Consider the following 18,074-nt stretch of genomic DNA (forward strand, 5'->3'; position numbering starts at 1 on the left):
TGTGTGTGTGTGTGTATGCGTACAGAGTGCACGTGGTGCACGTGTGGGGACATGTTCCTGTGGGTGCACATGTGAGTGCATATGCGTACACACAGGAGGCCAGAGGTCAACAAAGGCCTGTTCCTCCAGGCATTGCTTTTTGAAACAGGGTCTCTCACCTGCCTGGAGCTTAGCAGGTCTGCTAGAATAAGCCTCTGGGGTCCACTGATCCCCCCTTCCCCAGCCCTGGGACAGTAGGCATGTGCCACCACACCCAGTTTTTTCACATGAGTTCTGGGGATGGAACTCAGGTCCCCATGCTTGCAAGATTAGCAATTACTGGGTGAATTATCTCACCAGCCTCAGCAAATATAATTCTAACTCTGACACTGTGCTGACTCTCAACAGGGGCAGGAAAGAGACGAAATCCTCATTCTCAGCTTCCATCTTCAAATTGCAAAGGCTGTTGTTACTGTTCACTCATCTATCTGCCTGGTTTTGTATGATCTTGGAGAGTTCAGCTTTCAAAATCCATTCGCCTGCTAATATTTCATTGAGATTTTAAGCCAGGTATGATGGCACACACCTTTAGTCCCAGCACTTGAATCTCTCTGAGTTCCAGGACAGCCATGACTGAACATCAACCCCCTGTCTCAGCACCCTGAAACTAGAAGACTTCAGTCTACAGGAACTGGTTTTCATACAGTCTTATAAATATCTGTATTAGGAAAATCATTTAGGTTGACTTCATTTTAAGAGCATTTTGTTTTTACCAATTTTATTTTCTTCCTTATTTTGTATTCTCTGTATAAGCATAGCACTAGAGAAAGGTTGATTTTATCCTTCCTAATAGAACACAATTTCAATTAAAACATAATCCAATCTCATCTTGAATTTTTAGAAGCATTTATTGAATTTTTCATATAATCATGAATAGTAAAAGGGCTAAAGTTTTTTTTATTGGCCTTGATCACATACAGCTTTTCCTCTAATAAAAGAATTGCTAAATTTTCTTCTTATTCCAGGGGAAAATGCTCCAAGAAAAAATAACTTCTAAATTTCTATTTTGTCATGACATTAATTTAAAATTTTAAATAAATGTATATATTCAGCTACCACTGCCCTTTCCAGTTCTCTCCCTCTTTGCCCCGTATGTAGGTTTATGCTTTCATTGCCTGTTGAAAAGAAGTTAGAGGCATCTCCAGATCCAGTGTTGCCCCACTCTCTGGTAGTTCACTGTCACTGGGGGTCACCTGTGGCTCCTAATTAGTCTGTGTCCTCCACACCCAGCACAGGCCAGGGTTAGGGGTAGTACAAACCTTTGTTGGTCACCTCCCAAGAGACTTCAAAAAGCAGTAAGTCTTCCACAGGAAGTCTTTCGGCTTCCCACACAGGGAGCCCACTCAGGGAAGTCACAGACAAGGACCGGCCTCTGAGCATTCTTCTTCCAGCCTCTGGTGCCTTTTGACTTGTTTCAGCTAACTGCAGTTGCTGGAGGTGAGCACGGAGCGCAAGCTGAGAGGTGTCAGCCTTGGGATCTGCTCTGCAGGGCGAACCAGCAAGGTGAGGTCACATGAACTCACAGCTGGAAGAACAGTGTCCAGTTCCTTTGCTGCCTTTAGGGGCAGGTCTGGAGAAGGCAATACCCACAGTTAGAAGACACATCCCTCCCGCCCCTTCCCCCACCCCAAATCGCAGTGAAACCTGCCTGTCCACAGCCAGGCAGGCAGCCAGAGCATAGGCTGAGCACAGGAGTCTAGCCCTTTAGCCCTTGTCCTTTAGACCAAACTCTACACTCCCTGGATGCTTATTTCATCATCTGCAGAAACATGAGCAGGAGTTTCCCTCACAGCATCTGCAGACCACTCTCCTTACTTTATTCCTACTTACTTTATTCTCCATAATTACTGTATTTTTTTTCTTATACAAAAGCGTAAACCACAGTGTCTTTGTGTGTAACACAGAAAGAATGTAATTTTGGCTGCTTAATGATTGTCAATCCCCATTTTAATAGCTGAATGGAAATGAATTTGAGTCATAATTGTAGATTTCAAATGTCAGGTATTATGGGATTGATAGTATTTGATAATTCAGTGGACAGGAAAGTATTCAAATATGGGAGAAAGTTACAAAAGGAGTTGAGCCCTGAACTTCCCCCAGGATTGCCGCACCAGGAAATGCCGTATGCTGCTTCTCCCTGTGTTTGTCACTGTGCAACTATGTGTGTGCCCGTGTGTTTACTCCTACACACAAACACACATCTGCACATCAGAACACCCCTGGCACCCCCCCACATCCACACACTCTCACACACACACTCACACACACATCCACACAAACACACTCACACACACACTCTCTCTCACACACACACTCTCACACACACACACTCACACATACTCTCACGCACACTCACACACATCCACACACACTCACACACACACATCCACACACACATCCACATACACTCACACACACACACACACACATTTCTAAAAGAGAGTTACAAGCATGCTCAACTTAGAGCTATGTATTTTATAGGTTTAGCATAATGTCTACATTATGCATTTTTCTTTAGAAAATCAATGCTTGCCCCAAATAATCTTCATGTTAGAATTTTAAGAATTGTCACTGGGCAGTGGTGGTGCATGCCTTTAATCCCAGCACTCGGGAGGCAGATGCAGGCAGATCTCTGTGAATTCAAGGCCAGCCTGGTCTACAAAGTGAGTTCCAGGAAAGGTGCAAAAGCTACACAGAGAAACCCTGTCTCGACAAACCAAAAAAAAAAAAAAAAAGAATTGTCAGGCCAGTAAGACCATTCAGCAGATAAAAGAGCTTGCCACCAAGCCTAAAGACCTCAATTTACTCCTAGAACCCACATGCTAGGAAAAGATAGCCAACTCCTGCAAGTTGTCATTTGAACTTCATACTTGTACTGTGGCACATGCACATACATACACACATGCACACACACATATGCACACATGCACACACATACACACATGTACGTAAGAAATATAATAGAAAAATTTAAAATAGAATTTTTAAAATTCTCACAAAACAACTTAATTATTAATACAGTATAGAAATTATTATTAGGTTTTCAGCAACATCATTTAGAGTTGATCTAATTTACTTAAGCCTGTTTTAATGACTCAAGGTGAATAAAGTCATATTACACTGTGTAACATAAATATATTTACACAAAAGAAAGAGAGTGCATGTATGTCTTCCAGGATTCAGTGGCATTTAAAATATTCCTATCCTTACCTTTGCTATATATATAATTATGTAATTTATTATTTGCTTGTTTGAAGTCTGACAACAAAGCTTATATGGCTAACTTTGAAAATCAAGTACAAGGTTAAATCAAGGTTAAAGGATCTTGTAGCAGGCCTGGTCACTTGAGTTTGATCCATGGAATTTATGAAAAGGTGGGAGGAAAGAGCCAAATGCACAAAGTTGTCCTTTGACCACACACACACACACACACACACACACACACACACACACACACTAAAATATTTTTTTAAAAGAAAATCAAAATCAAGTACTACAATAGTATAGATGTGTGCCACATGCTCAACATGGCTGTCTCTTTGAAGAAATGACTTGTGTGTGTTGACTTAACCATTGAGGGCTCTTCAAATACAAATTCCAGGAAAGCTGAACAGAAGGTCATGTTGACAAGTAGTGAAAAAGGGATGCCAGAGAGGAAGCAGAGCTTGGGTTTCTGTGATCTCAGCAACCTGGAGACTGTCTCTTCTAGCATGGAATGGACTGCATAGAGCTAATTCACACTACTACCTGCTAAGATCAAGTGCTCAGTTGTGAATCCTTCTTTGGTGGGGTCAAGTCCAATCAGTCTCTTCTCAAGTTATGTGAACTTCTGCCAGTGTTTACTAAGTTTAGTTCCTATGCAACACATACAGACTGATTCCATAGATGTCCTTGCTCAATAGGAATAAAGTTGCAAAAGAAGTTAGACACTAGTAGGAGAAGGGCCTTAACTGATACTTAGTCTTGGTTACAGGGTGTCCGTAACAATCTAGTCCAACCTCCCCCGAGGGCAGTGCTCACCACTGGAGAGTGATGGAGTGAGAGGAAGCTTTCTTTTTCAAAGTTATTTTGAATATCATACTCTGGATATTTAATTACATAAATACTTGAAGTGATGACCCTAGGTGAATGAACATATTTGAAGGCACATCATATAAATAGTTATTAGGATATAAAGTAGAGTGAACAATGAGACTGACTCAAGTCTGTAAACACGCATAAGTAAATGAAAGCCAAATCAACAGCCTAAGAGGCTCTGTGCTAAAACTCAACAATGATTGTCTCTAAATGGTAGGGATTATGTCTAATATACTTGGCTTCATGCTCAGCAAAGTAAATAAAATAGCTTTCAAAAGTGTAATCACTGCACTTCGTGGTTGTTTTATACATTTCCATTCTTGTTATTTTGAACTTTTAAAAGTTTTATTTGTGGAATGGAGAGATGGCTCAGCGGTTAAGAGCACTGACTGCTCTTCCAGAGGTCCTGAGTTCAATTCGCAGCAACCACATGGTGGCTCACAACCATCTGTAATGAGATCTGGTGCCCTCTTCTGTATACATAATAAATAAATCTTTAAAAAAAAAAGATTTATTTGTTTTTACTTGTGAATGGATATGTGCGTATTTGTGTATGAGAGTGCCCACACAGTCTAGGAGAGGGATTCAGATCTCTTAGAAGTGGAGTTACAGGTCATGGCGAGCCACCAGTGTGGGTGCTGGGTACCTGTGGCTGATATATTGTGTACCCCAATAACCTTATCTAGGGGTTAGAGAACAGAACAGCCACTACATTAAACATAGGTTTAGGCAGTGGTAGCACACGCCTTTAATCCTAGCATTCCGGAGACAGAGATCCATCTCTGTGAGTTCAGAGTCACACTGGAAACAGCCAGGTATGTTGACTCACGCCTTTAATCCCAGGAAGTGATGGCAGGGAACAGAAACGTATATGAGGCGTGAGGACCAGGAACTAGAGCCTTTTTAAGCTTTTAGCTTTTAGCAGCAGTTCAGCTGAGATCCATTCGGATGAGGATTTGGAGGCTTTCAGTGAGGAAACAAGATCAGCTGAGGAATTAATTGGCAAGGTGAGGTTGGATGTGGCTTGTTCTATTTCTCTGATCTTTCATCGTTCACCTCAATATCTGGCTTCTGAGTTTTTTATTAATAAGACCTTTTAAGATTCATGCTACAGGAACCAAAGGGGCAGTCAACTTTTTTAACTGCTGAGCAATATCTCCAGCCCTATTTTGATATTTTTAAAAAAATTTCTGGTTCCCCTTTTACTTTTTCATGTCAAGTTCTAACATGTTCAGTGACATCTCCTAATGATGCATCCAAGGAACATATGGGCAACTCTTTTGACTATTATTCTCAATGTGAGAAGAACTTTTTGCCAAACGTTTGCTTTTGTAGTAGTGAATACCATTTTGAAAATTGTTACTTAAGAGACATGAAATTATATGTTGTATCACAGCCAATTATAGTCTTACCAATCCATATCATGGACAAGAAAAGAAAAGAAGAGAGAGAGAGAGAGAGAGAGAGAGAGAGAGAGAGAGAAGAAAGAGAGAAAGAAAAAGAAGGATTTGCATCAAGCAAAGTTCTCTCCTTCACAAACTTCTAAACCTTATATGAAAACTACAAAGTGATGAGCTGGCAGCAGAAGGAGAACTGTTCTGACAGACAGGAAGAAGGACGGAAGGATGCTGAGCTCAGTTTCAAGCTGTGCTAGCTAGTGTTTTGCCACTCAGTGCAGAGGCAAGAAATGAGTTGGACATAATGAAGATTGAATTTGATTCCTGTGTTTACCAGGCCACCAGGGGTCGCCAGATACACTTAGCAAAGCACCATTGGCTGTGATGTGTTGGAGTTTTGTCCATCTTTAGTGCTCCTGAGGCTGGAGTAGCTCCACTTGTATGTCCAGGATGATTCTGGACATGTTGTTGTTGTTTGTTTGCTTGTTTGTTTTTCAAGGCAGGGTTTTGTTGTGTAGCCCTGGCTGTCCTGGAACTCACTTTGTAGACCAGGCTGACCTCAAATGCAGAGATCTGTCTGCCTCTACTTCCCAAGTACTGGAATTAAAGGTGCACATCACCACACATGGCTGATTCCGGACATGTTAATGAAGCACCTATTATGTACACTATTCCAGTGGTCCAGGATATATTCTGGGTTCATTTGTTTGTTTGTTTGCTTGAGACAAGGTCTCTCTATGTAGTCTTGGTTGTCCTGGAACTTATTATGTAGACCAGCCTGGCCTTGAACTCCAGAGATCCTCCTGCGTCTGCCACCATGCCCAGAGGCCCAAGATATTTCCCCTCAACAGTAGTCTCAGCTTTTAAGTAAACATAGAGACTTTAATCTTGTGAGATATAGATAAGTCATACCACTAAGTTCCTTAAAAAGGCTCTAAGATGGTTAGCAATATCACCAGATAGAAAGGTGGACCTGTGGAGGCCAGAAAGTAATGTCAGAACAAGAATATGGTGAATACATGAAGATCTGAAAGAAGTAACAAGGGCTTCCATTCTCACATTGACAAAAGGAAAACCAGCACGCCTGGAACTCAAGTAATAATGAAAGTCAAGGGAAGACAAGATGAGCAGAACAAAGAACAAGTGGACCATAGAAAAACAGAGCATGGGCTTCATACAAGTCGTAACAGAGAGTTTGCTTTATAGAAAAAGAAACATTGAGAAGGGCATAGTGGGAGGAAATCAGAGGATATGAAGCCTGCATTTTAGTGCCAAATTCTAGAATGTGAAACATTGTCTCTTCTGAGGGTTAACATCATCTTCACATCCTAAAAACTGAAATGAAAGTGAGCTATTTAGCATTTGAATGTTAAGGTTTTAATTTTCTCATGTGGCATTGCTATATATTTCATTTCCATGTCATCATCTGTTCAAAATGTGTCCTTTACAACACATTGCTAGTGTTGTGCTAACAACATTGTGAGTGCGATATCAGGCTCTGTGATCAGAAGCCTGTTCTTGTGGGGTTTCCCGCATGGCATGTAAAGCAAATGCTGATGAAATAAATGAGTGGCCTTGGATTAGTTACTTGTGTAACCAAGCACTTGATGGACATAGGTTTAGGAGGAGGGGCTTGTTTTAACTTGCGGTCCTGGAGGTGTCAGTACATTATGACATGACATGGTCATGCACCTTGGTTCACAACAAGGTCAGGAACACAGAAAGAGGGATACAGGAAGGGACCAAGGCAAGGTATTGTGAGGCCTAAATTTACATTTTAAGTTTTAATTACTATGCTTAATAGACCTATAAAGTACTAGCTAACTCTTATGCTTTAATTAACCCATATTTTTTATCTGTGCTTTTCCATATGGCTCATGGCTTGTTACCTCATTTTCTATATGTCCTGCTTCCTTGGCAACTGGCTGGCATCTCTCTGCCCTTCCTCTTCCCAGAGTCCTCTGTGTCAGGCTGTCTCACCTGTACTTCCTGCCTGACTACAAGCCTGTCAGCTTTTTATTAGCCAATGAGAGTAAAACATATTCACAGTATACAGAAGGACTGTTACACAGCAAGATTATATATGTTTTCTGTCATAATATTAATGGTCACATAGAGTACTAATGAGTTATAGAAATAATCTCCATCTAGCTTCCTGTACATGTTTTAAGACTTGGGTTTGAAGCAGGTAAGTAGGAACTAGGTTTGTGTACCCAGGGTTTATTTAACAGATTGTGGTCCTTTAACCTCTTGGAATTATGCTGCATATGGCACTTAAAATGATTACATTTTCTGCAGTGAACCATGACCATTCCTGGCAGTGACCTTTGAAGTCTCCAAAAGGATAATGGGGCCTTGAAATTCTACCTGGACTGTGATAATGCCATTAAGGTAATAAACACCACCCAAAGATCAGCTTCAGACTACAAACTGCTCAGGACACCTTCTAAATTGTTGGCTAAGATCATGCAGCCTCATAGACTACTCCAACCAGGGCTTCAGACAAGCCCTGCACTTTCCCATCACACAGAGACTGGACACAAATGACACAGCCAGCATCCCCTAAAGATAACATTGCTCCCAGACAACAGGAAGTAGTTTTAAGAGCAGGCCACCCACATTCCTAAGTGGTGCAGTGGGTGACTTTTGGTCATTTGGTGAGCTATGGATGTTGGTTATTGTCCAGGCAGCCAGATGTTTCTGACATTTCTATAGTTTTGGAAGTTGCTTGCTCTGTACTTTCTGTTTGCTCAGATACTATTTTAAGTCTCTGATGGGGGGTTGAAGACTAGATAGTTATAGTTTTAGCATTTTCTTCATTACCAAGTTAAATAGTAATTCACAAAAGGGATATAAATTTTATAAAGGTTGAACAACATAAAAGCTTAAATTGTTTATTTAAGAAAATGTTTTAAGGTCTAAAAGGATATTTTTAAACTAGTAATACAAATTATGATAGAAAGTAGTTTAGGTACAAAACATTGTACTCATTAAAATAGGATAGATACTACAGTATTTTCTGAATTTGTCAAGTATAAATGGACTGCACATTGTGAATGTAATTCTTACCTTATCACTGTATATATTGTATTAATATTATTATTATATATAGTTTTACTGTGAGCCTATGGAGGACATTTTCTTTTCAAATCATAAAAGTTTCTGAGGTTAATGAGTAGAATTCCAGGCTCACAAGACTGTGCAACCACAGAAGTAACCCAATATAGAATATCAAGAATGACCTCCATAAGAAAAATCATATTTAAGTCTAGACTAAAGATAAAAATGGGATGTAGAAGAGTTCTAGGTAGTGGGACTATCATATGCAAAGATGTAAAGAATATGGGAAACTCAGAGTTCAAAATTTAACATGCTTACATTCAGAGATGATATAGAGTGGGCTAGAGCCTCAGGAAAAGAAAAAAAAAGGTAAAAAAAAAATGTGTCTTTAGCTCCATGGAATGACATGTATGCTGATGTGTGAGAGACATGTCAGAAATAAAGAATCTTAATTACTTAAAATTATGAAAATTCTCTTTAAGCAAAATATACTATTGAAAACAGCATTTTGTCTCTTGGGGATAGAGAGGGACAACCAGTTTGTACATAGAGTAATAGGAAAAGAAAATTTTTGTCTGCCATAAACATCTGCCCTCATCCCTACCCCATCCCTCTTCTAACTTGCAACAAACTTGTGATTCTTCTGCCTCAGTTTAGATTGCTGGCATCATAAATATGTGCTGCTACCATTTTCTGGTTTCATTCCTGTATTTACTTTATCAATAATATTGTTTTTAACAATGTTTAAAATTTAAGAATAAATTTGCTTATGTTTATATTGTATGAAACTCAAAAATTAACAAAACTTTTATATTAAAATAAAAAAGAAATTGTTTACAATTATAGGTTTTCTGAAGTAAATACTGTAAGGAAAAGAGAGCCTGTGCCCTAATTTTTTATATTGTATTTATTACTGTAATTAAAATTTGACTTGTAACTTCACCCTTTATTTTTCCTCCCACTAACCTCTTCCATGGCCCCCATACCCTCTCCAACTGAAAGCCTCTCCTTCCTTTGTTTATTATTATTCCATATATGAATGAACATATGAATGCCAAAATAAGAAGAAGTAACAAAAATGTTTTAGCAACTTAATAGAGAAGGAGCTGATTTTGACTCTCGTCCCAGATCACAGTGCTTCTTGGGGAAGCCAAGGCAATAGGAACTGGAGGTAGTTGGCTATGTTATATCCATAGTCAGGAAGTACAGCAATTACTGTATTTATCTTACAGAGTTATTTAAATAGTTCACACAACATTTTCAAAGCTCTCCATGCTTCCTGGATGGAGTTGAGCCAGCTCCAGATGTTAGTAAGCCCACTAGTGAATCAGGCTTTCTTTTAGGCCACCAGCCAGCTCCCAAATCATTAGTTTTGAATGTTCAGCCTTTGCAAGCTCTTATTTTAATCTGTTTCTTTTATCTACATTTTGCCTCAGGGCTTTTTACCTTTCTTCCCTTCTATATGTCATACTCTGTTTAGCTGGCTGATGGCTCCCTGTCTGGCTGGGTCCAGGCTTCTCTCTCTTTTTCTCTTCTCCTCTTTCTTTTCTCTCGAGCCTAGATTCCTCCTCCTATTTATTCTTTCTGCCCACTGGCCCCACCTATCCTTCTCCTACCTAGCTATTTACCATTCAGCTTTTTATTAGACCAATCAGGTGCCTTAGGCAGGCAAGGTGAAACAAATGCAACACATTTTTACATAATTAAACAAATGCACTGTGTACCTTAATAAACTTGCCTGAGGATCAGAGGACAGAGCCGGCCACTAGACAGACAAAGAACTCAGGCAGTGGTGGCACACACCCTTAATCCTATCACTTGGGGAGGCACAGATCTGTCTGGATCTGTGTGAGTTCAAGTCCACACTGGAAACAGAGCCAGGCAGTGGTGGCATACATCTTTAATCCCAGTACTGGGAAGCACACATGTCTTTAATCACAGGAAGTGATGTCTGGGCAGAGAAAGGTATATAAGGTGTGAGGAAACAGAAACTTACTCTCTTTAGGCTGAGGATTTTATAGAGGTAAGAACTAGTGGCTGGCTGTTCTGATTCTCTGATATTTCAGCTTTTACCCTGGCTCTGTATTTTTTTTTTTATTAGAAGACAATCTCAGATTGGAACAACAACTTCTCATGTATTGTTACTATTTTGTATTGAAAAGACTCCATGTCTTTAGATGATTAATTCTAAACTAATTTTACCCATGTTTGAATGCAGTTGTTATCACTTCAGAGCTAGAGGGCTCTTTCTTCTCTGTCTACAGTACCCAGTATCAACTAATACCACCAGACCTTCCTAAAGCATCCAGATGTGCCCTGCAATGTATTAGCTGTCTTTTGTTTACTAAGTGTTTGGTCCACACAGCAATCCTGAGAGAGTTGTTCTGACACTGCAGTCCTTCCTAAGTGACAATCCCAGGACAAAAGTCAATGAATTATGCCCTCATTTCATTTCTGTGGCTGTGATAAAATACCATGACAAAAAGCAACCAGGGATAAGTTTTGTTTAGCTCACAATTCCAGGTTATAGTTCATCATTCCAGGAAGCCACAGTAAAGCTTGACATAAAGACATTAAACCAGTCTTATCATATCTACAGTCAAGAACACAGAGAAATGAATGCATATAGGCTCACTTGCTTGCTTGTCTTCTGCTCAATCTTTCTGCTCTTACACAGTTCAGGACCTCCTTCATAGGGAATAGTGCCACCCACAGTAGACTTGAGTGTTCTCATCAAGTAACCTACACAGGCCAACACAAAGAAGACAATTCCTCATTGAGACTCTCTTCCCAAGAGATTCTAAATTGTGTTAAGTTGATAATTAGAGATAACCATCACAGATCGGGTCAAAGTCAGAAAGGTTGGAAGCCACCTTTCACTGGGAAATTCAACTGCAAAATCTGCTCTCGGCTCAGTGGCCTGACCACTGCTTGTGTCACTTAAAGTTCTGTTAATTCAGTCTCCTAGAATTCTCCAGAACTTCCTGCTTCTCTGTTTTTCTGCCTGCACTGTCCCAGTCTAAGCCTCATCAATAGTGTGTTGCTGGGCCCTGGCAACAGTTTCCAAGGTACTGCTCATCCACTTGACCACTAAGGCTCATTTTTGCCTTGGACGATCTCACATTCTTTCACCTTTGGGCCCATTGTAGTCTCAGAGGAGGTCCCCAAAATAGACCACTTTACTTTCTAAAGACTCTTGCTTGGCTGTTTGAACATTCTCCTCCAAATCTTGTCTCTCATGATTGCTGTTCAAACTTACCTTGCCGTGTGCTTTGTAATGATTGCTGTTTGTAATTACTTCACTGTGTAATTATCTCATTAGTGTTTTTTCCCCACTGGGCTTCTCTGTGCCTTCCACAGCTTCACCCGACTCATGTCCTGTTGCCTTGTTAGCCCTGCACATAGAGAGACCCCAAAACAAGACTGGGCTCCTTGTGGTCACCAAACCTGAGTAAAATGTCAACTGTCACAGCTGAAAGATAGTAAGAATTACTTACAGGGAAAATAGAAGATTTGAAAAACATTAACAGGAGAGGGGAAGAATAGGAAAATGCAGAGACACAATGTCAGCTTGGAAGAAGACTGATAACCCTTTGCCAGGCAGGACCAAGAGGCCCCTTCCTGGGAAGCCCATTCCTTTTGGACCCAAGTGTTTCTTTTCTTAGTCAAGTACTTTCATTCATACTCAAACCAGGACAGTTGCTTCCCAGATCATGAATAAAGAAAGATAGTGTTTGCTTTGCTGCTAGAAGCTGAAGCTTCACTGTAGGTGAAGGTAGTTTATTTAGTGGCTTTAGTTTTTGAGACTCGTATACACAAGCACTGCATCTGCCTCCCTCCCTCTGTCCTCGCAATATTCACGTTATATTTTTTACATGTATTTATATTTGGAGTGTTTTGTCTGCATGTATTTCTATTCTCCAGTGCCCAGGAAGGATCAGAAGACAGCATTGGGTCTTCTCGAACTGGAATTACAGACAGTTGTGAGCTGCCATGTGAGTGCTGGAAATTGAATCAGGGTCCTCTGCAAAAGCAACAAGTGCTCTTAGCCACTGAGCAATCTCTCCAGCCCCCAATATTTATGATAAAACATGTAAATACCATTCTTTCAGAGTTTATTAGGAATACATTTTTAAAAATGCAAATCCAGGGAGCCTGAAAGTCATAACACTCAAGATCTCAAACACGGTCAGCATTTCTCACAGATTGTGAAATGCCTGTGTGTGGCTGGGCCACCAAAGTTTTTCCAAGTGACCAGTCTCTATAGTCGTGATTCCAACACTTCCTCCAGCCTTACTGTCTAACACTCAGACTCACCAGCCCAATGTTCCCAGTTCATCACATCCCACAACACACCAGGGCTGGTTTTTCTTCCTGCCCTGATAATATCCCTTCTGCTGGGAATAGTCTGTGTGTCATTCATCCTACACATGGCCAATTCATCTCTCACTTCCTGAGACTCCATCAGATGTCACCTAGGCCAAAGCTTTCCTAAATTCTGGTCTGTTAGCCTTGTTGAATCTCCTCCATGCTCTTTCATGTCCTGGAGGGCATATCTACAGTTGTTTTTGTTGTAGTGTATTCCACAGCAATATTTGGTCTCAGTGCCAAACCCAGTGAAGGCAAGAGTGTGTTGTTTCCAACCTTGTACCCAAGTGTCCAGCATAACACTCAACAGAGTCTGGGGATGCTCGCTGCTATTGTTCTTTGCATGGTTTTAGATAATACTCTTTAACTTCTGTCTAGATTTTGAAATAGCAATTTTCATCTTGACAATGATTAAAAGTCCCTTGTGTCCCATGTTGTGTTGCTTAAGGCAATGAGCAGTATGAATTTATATCCTAGCCAGCTCTATGTTGAAATCAGGCAACTCAAATAACCAATTGAACTGTAAAGTTCAACCTTGAACTGTAAAGTTCAAGGAAACTTTACAGAGCAACAGGTATTTCTGAGGTAGTGAAGCATGTGTGTGGTGATGTTTTAATTGTGCTGAAATGTGATTTTATTTGTATGTGTTTCTTATTTAATAAGACTTTAGAAATTCGTCTACACATGTGAGCATGTGACTAGGTCTTTGGGTGACAGAGGAGGGTTCATCAACCTGCTTTGAGAAAGGAATGATTGAAGAAGAAACTGGGGGAATCATGGTCTGGGGCTGAGCGTTAGAGAACAACTTAGTATGGCTTCTCATGCACTTTTGTGTTTAAAATTCTTTTCAAAGATCTATTGGATGATGAGAAAGTCAAGTTAAAAAAATAACATGAATGAAACATACCCAAAACTAAGGTTAAAACTGAATGCTATCATAACTTAATACTCATTATAATACAATTCACCCTCCTTATTTGCTTCATGCTTCTCCTTTTTTTGTAAGCTTATTTATTTCATTTGGATTAGTGTTTTGCTTGCATGTATTTATGCATACGAAGTGCATGCCTGGTGTCCATGAAAGTCAGAAGAGAGTATCAGATCCCCCAGAACTGCAGTGACAGTGGTGAGCTGCCAAGTAGGTGCTGGCAACCAAACCCAGGTCTTCTTCAAGAGCAGTGAATGCTCTTAACCACTGAGCCATCTCTAGTTCCTGCTTCCTGCTTCTTATTTGTCTGTAGGAAAGAGGAAAGAGGAAAACATTTTCATTCTATTCTCGATGTTCTTAAGTTTAAAAGCAGTTTCTCAGTAGATCCTGTTCTTATCTGTATGAGTTTGGGTGCCCAAATACATTCGTGTTATTAACATATAAATGACCTTATATTACAATCAAGGCAGTTGAAGGAAGTGTCTGAAATAAGTCATGTCATTTATAATGATTTATAAGTACATTGTTGAATTTTCACAGTATTTAAAATTAAGGGGATTGGAGAGGTGGTTCTGTGGTTGGGAGCACTGGTTGCTCTTCCTGAGGACCAAGGCTCAATTCTTAGCATCCACATGGTGGCTCACAACCCTCTATAACTCCATTTCTAGGGGATCTGACACCCTCTTCTGGCCTAGGTGAGCACCAGGCTCACATGTGGTGCATAGACATACATGCAGGTAAAAACACCAATACACATAGAATAAACTTAAAACTGTTTAAAAGTTAGCACAGATAAACTATGCTTTGTCATTATCTATATGAATATTTCTTTGACATGTAGGGTTACCATGGGATCTTAAAAATTAAATTTATTCTATGACAACTTCATACACGTATATTGTGCATTTTGATCATAGCCCCACCCAATCTTATCTGCCTCCTACCCTTGCCAACCCCCTCCCTGCAAATACCACTCCTACTGACTTTTAATATCAAAACTCATTTTGTTAACACACAACTGAGCTGTTGATCAAACACCTATTTATGATAAGCACCGTGTCAGCACTCTCCTCCCTTTCTCTGCTTGTATGTTAATATTAAAGGCAGAAATGATAACAGAAATAATTTTAATACATTTCAAGTGTTAAGGAAGCAGCTCATGGTGCCTGTTTGCAAAGCACAGAGCTAGGAGGTACAAGCTATTTTTAAGCACTGTTAAAAATACCCTGTACGTTGTTCTTAAAAATATTCAGCTGATTAGAAAGAATCATTCATGTCACCAGGGGGATTGAAAGCAACAGCTGCTGGGATGAGGTGAGAGACTCACGTTCCAAGAGCCTTCACCTTCCTCAAGGCCAGGGCAAATCTGACAACCATCGAGTTTTGAAATACAGCAGCTAAATAGCTTTTAGACAAAATAAATGAGAGGGGGGGCATGCATTGTCACAGCCTTTTGAGATTAAAATTTCCTCTTTTATTTAACCCTTCAAACCCTTCATGCTTTCTATGTTTCCTACAAAGTTGTTTTTAATCAAATCTAGACTCATCTTGGAATAATGTGCAAACCTATACCTCTGCTCTTCTCTGGTCCTTAGTAATGAAATTTCTCAGTTTCAAATAAATTACTCCAGTCTCTTGGAGATGCAAGAATTTGTTCCTTCTCTATCAACTAATAAGAGATACTGGTTTTGACTTTGTAAAGTCTTACTTTGCTATCAGCACAGATGAATTAACAAAGGATAGGAAAAGAAAATGATGGTTTGTACATCATTATGGAGTTCAAAAAAATAATTGAGGGCCTGTGAGATGGCTCAGCAGGTAAAGGCACTTGTAGCCAACCCTGATGACCCAAGTTCAGTCCCCAGGACATGCATGATGGAAGTATACAAGCAATTCTTGCAAGTTGTTATCTGACCTCCATACATGGACTGTGTCATGCACACACACGCCCATGAATGAGTAAATAAATAAATAAAGTGGAGAGGTTTCAAAAAATAAATATTTTGGGTTATTTTCTTATATTCTGTGGGAGAAAGTAGTCTATCAATATCCTTTTACTTATGAATATTTTTCACATATTTAATATCAGTTTGGACAGTTTTAAAAAATAATCTACCTAAGCACAGCACCTAGAATTTTTCCACTATTTTGTTTTCAAAATTAAATCTTAACAATTCTTACACACTGAGTGGCCAGCTCTGCCTGATCCATGAGTTGACATCTCCCTGTCAGCTGCTGTCTCCAGTACACTGTTTCTCCAGAAAGAACCTGCCTTATGAAAAGGCAGACTTTGAACCTTAGAGAAGTCTTTCTAAACTTCAAGGCCATAAAAGGATTTTCCAGATACATTTATTGCTTAATTAAAAAATGAAAACTATTTTATGTGTATGTTTTGCCTCTATGTATGTCTGTATACCATGATACCATATATGTGCCTGGTGCCAGAGGAGGCCAGAAAAGGGAACTGGATCCTCTGGACCTGGAGTCACAGACATTGGGAGCTGCCGTGTGGGTGCTGGGAATCAAATATGTGTCCTCTAGCTGGCACTCCTAACCTCTGGGCCATCTCTCCAGTCTCTCCAAATACATTAAAGCCTCCATGCACAGATATTTGTCCCCGTCCCCCCCCCCCCCCCCCCCGCTCCCCCCCACCTCCCCACCCTCACCCCCCTTGTAGGGTGAGACACTAATGCATGCCACACCTTTTCCCAGCCATACTTTCAGGTTACTCATAATCCTCTCCACATTCCTAAATGTTTATAAATTATTTCCTATCATTTCGTAAAGATTGCTTTTCAAGACTGGCACAGCACTTTGGACTTGACCACTGTGCTATTCTTACAGTAACAACATAGGAGTACTGGTCCACAGTTTATGTCATTTCCAAATGTTACTTAGTCTATATTACTTGCTACATTTTAGAGTCTGATTATGGGGTTAGAGCTGTGGCTCAGCGGAAGGACACATACTTAGCATGAGCAAGGTCCTCAATTTAATCTCCTACATCAACAAAGACTAAGGAAAATTAAAAGGGAATAATCTGACACCATGATTACATGCATTTGGAGAGCTATGAATCTTTAACATCTGGACTAGTGTCCCCTTTCTGTATTAAATATGAAATGGGGCTAAGAGATGGCACAGGAGAGTGCTTACTGCTCTTGTAGATAACTTAGGTTCAGTTCCCAGCACCCACAGCCACCTTTGACCCCAGCTCCAGAGGATCTGACACCTTTTGCTGACCTTCATGAATGTGCACATACCCACACATAAGTATATCTTTTTTTTAATGGGAGCATATAATATAATGCATATTTACACATTTTGTTTTCCTGAGTCATGGACTTCCACTTCTGTCATGTAACTTACTTGGTGATACTTGAACACTTACTTGTTGCTTAGTTATTTCAATGTGTCATGGTTTCCTGCTATGATTTGCTTCATTTTATTTGACACTGAACAGTGTTCCAAAACTAGATGAACAGCGTCTGCTTGGTCCTCAGCCCTCAGCTGCAGACTTTCACAGCAGCATTTTATGTAGGAGCTCTAGCAAAAACAAGAATCCCATTTAAACCCTTAACTGGTCCATAAATTGAATCTTGGAAACGAACAGCTTACTATAAATTTAGCATTCACTTAGGAACTACGACCAAGAATTGCTGTTGAGACTTGTCCTCTCTACTTATAGAAATGGTCTTGATACAAACATCATTTTGGAAATGTGACTTGAAAAAAATTAATTTAATACCTGTCTTGGTTGAAATGTGATTTGAAAAAATTTATCTGTTTTAGTCTCTCTTCCCATAATACGAGCATCCTCAGGGATGTTGGAACATGAAACAAAGCTTCAATGCATTATGAAGAAGTGGTGTTTACTGCAGAACACATGAGGTTTGAGGGCAGGAGTTGAGAAGCTGCCAGGTCTGACTTGAATCTTAGCTGTTCGGTGGCTGGCTGTCGTGTCTGCACACCTCTCATTCCCTCGTGGGAAAACAGAGACTCAAATCTTCTGAGCAGTGGCTTTAATAAGAATGACTTTGTCTCTTCCCCCAGGGAACATTTGGAGATGGCTACAGAAATCTTTAGAGTGTATTGAGGGATGGTATCAATGGACATCTGTCAGGTAGATCAGGTAACCATCAGAGCTGCTGCCAAACATCTCACCATCAGTTTCCTTCAGTATCAAGGTCAAAACAAAGGTGAAA

At 40.0% G+C, this 18,074-nt stretch overlaps 1 protein-coding gene across 1 annotated transcript in view; it reads right to left on the reverse strand.

The window, feature by feature from the left end:
- Positions 1-1,478, reverse strand: part of Gys2 (glycogen synthase 2) — a 36,939-nt gene extending 35,461 nt beyond the window's left edge. The window contains exon 1 of the mRNA XM_036182559.1: positions 1,299-1,478. Coding sequence (XP_036038452.1) covers positions 1,299-1,419 — 121 coding nt within the window. The 5' untranslated portion in view covers positions 1,420-1,478. The remainder of the gene's footprint in view (positions 1-1,298) is intronic.
- Positions 1,479-18,074: the final 16,596 nt, after the last annotated feature.

Source organism: Onychomys torridus, chromosome 3 (assembly GCF_903995425.1).
Source record: "Onychomys torridus chromosome 3, mOncTor1.1, whole genome shotgun sequence".
Taxonomy (NCBI): domain Eukaryota; kingdom Metazoa; phylum Chordata; class Mammalia; order Rodentia; family Cricetidae; genus Onychomys; species Onychomys torridus.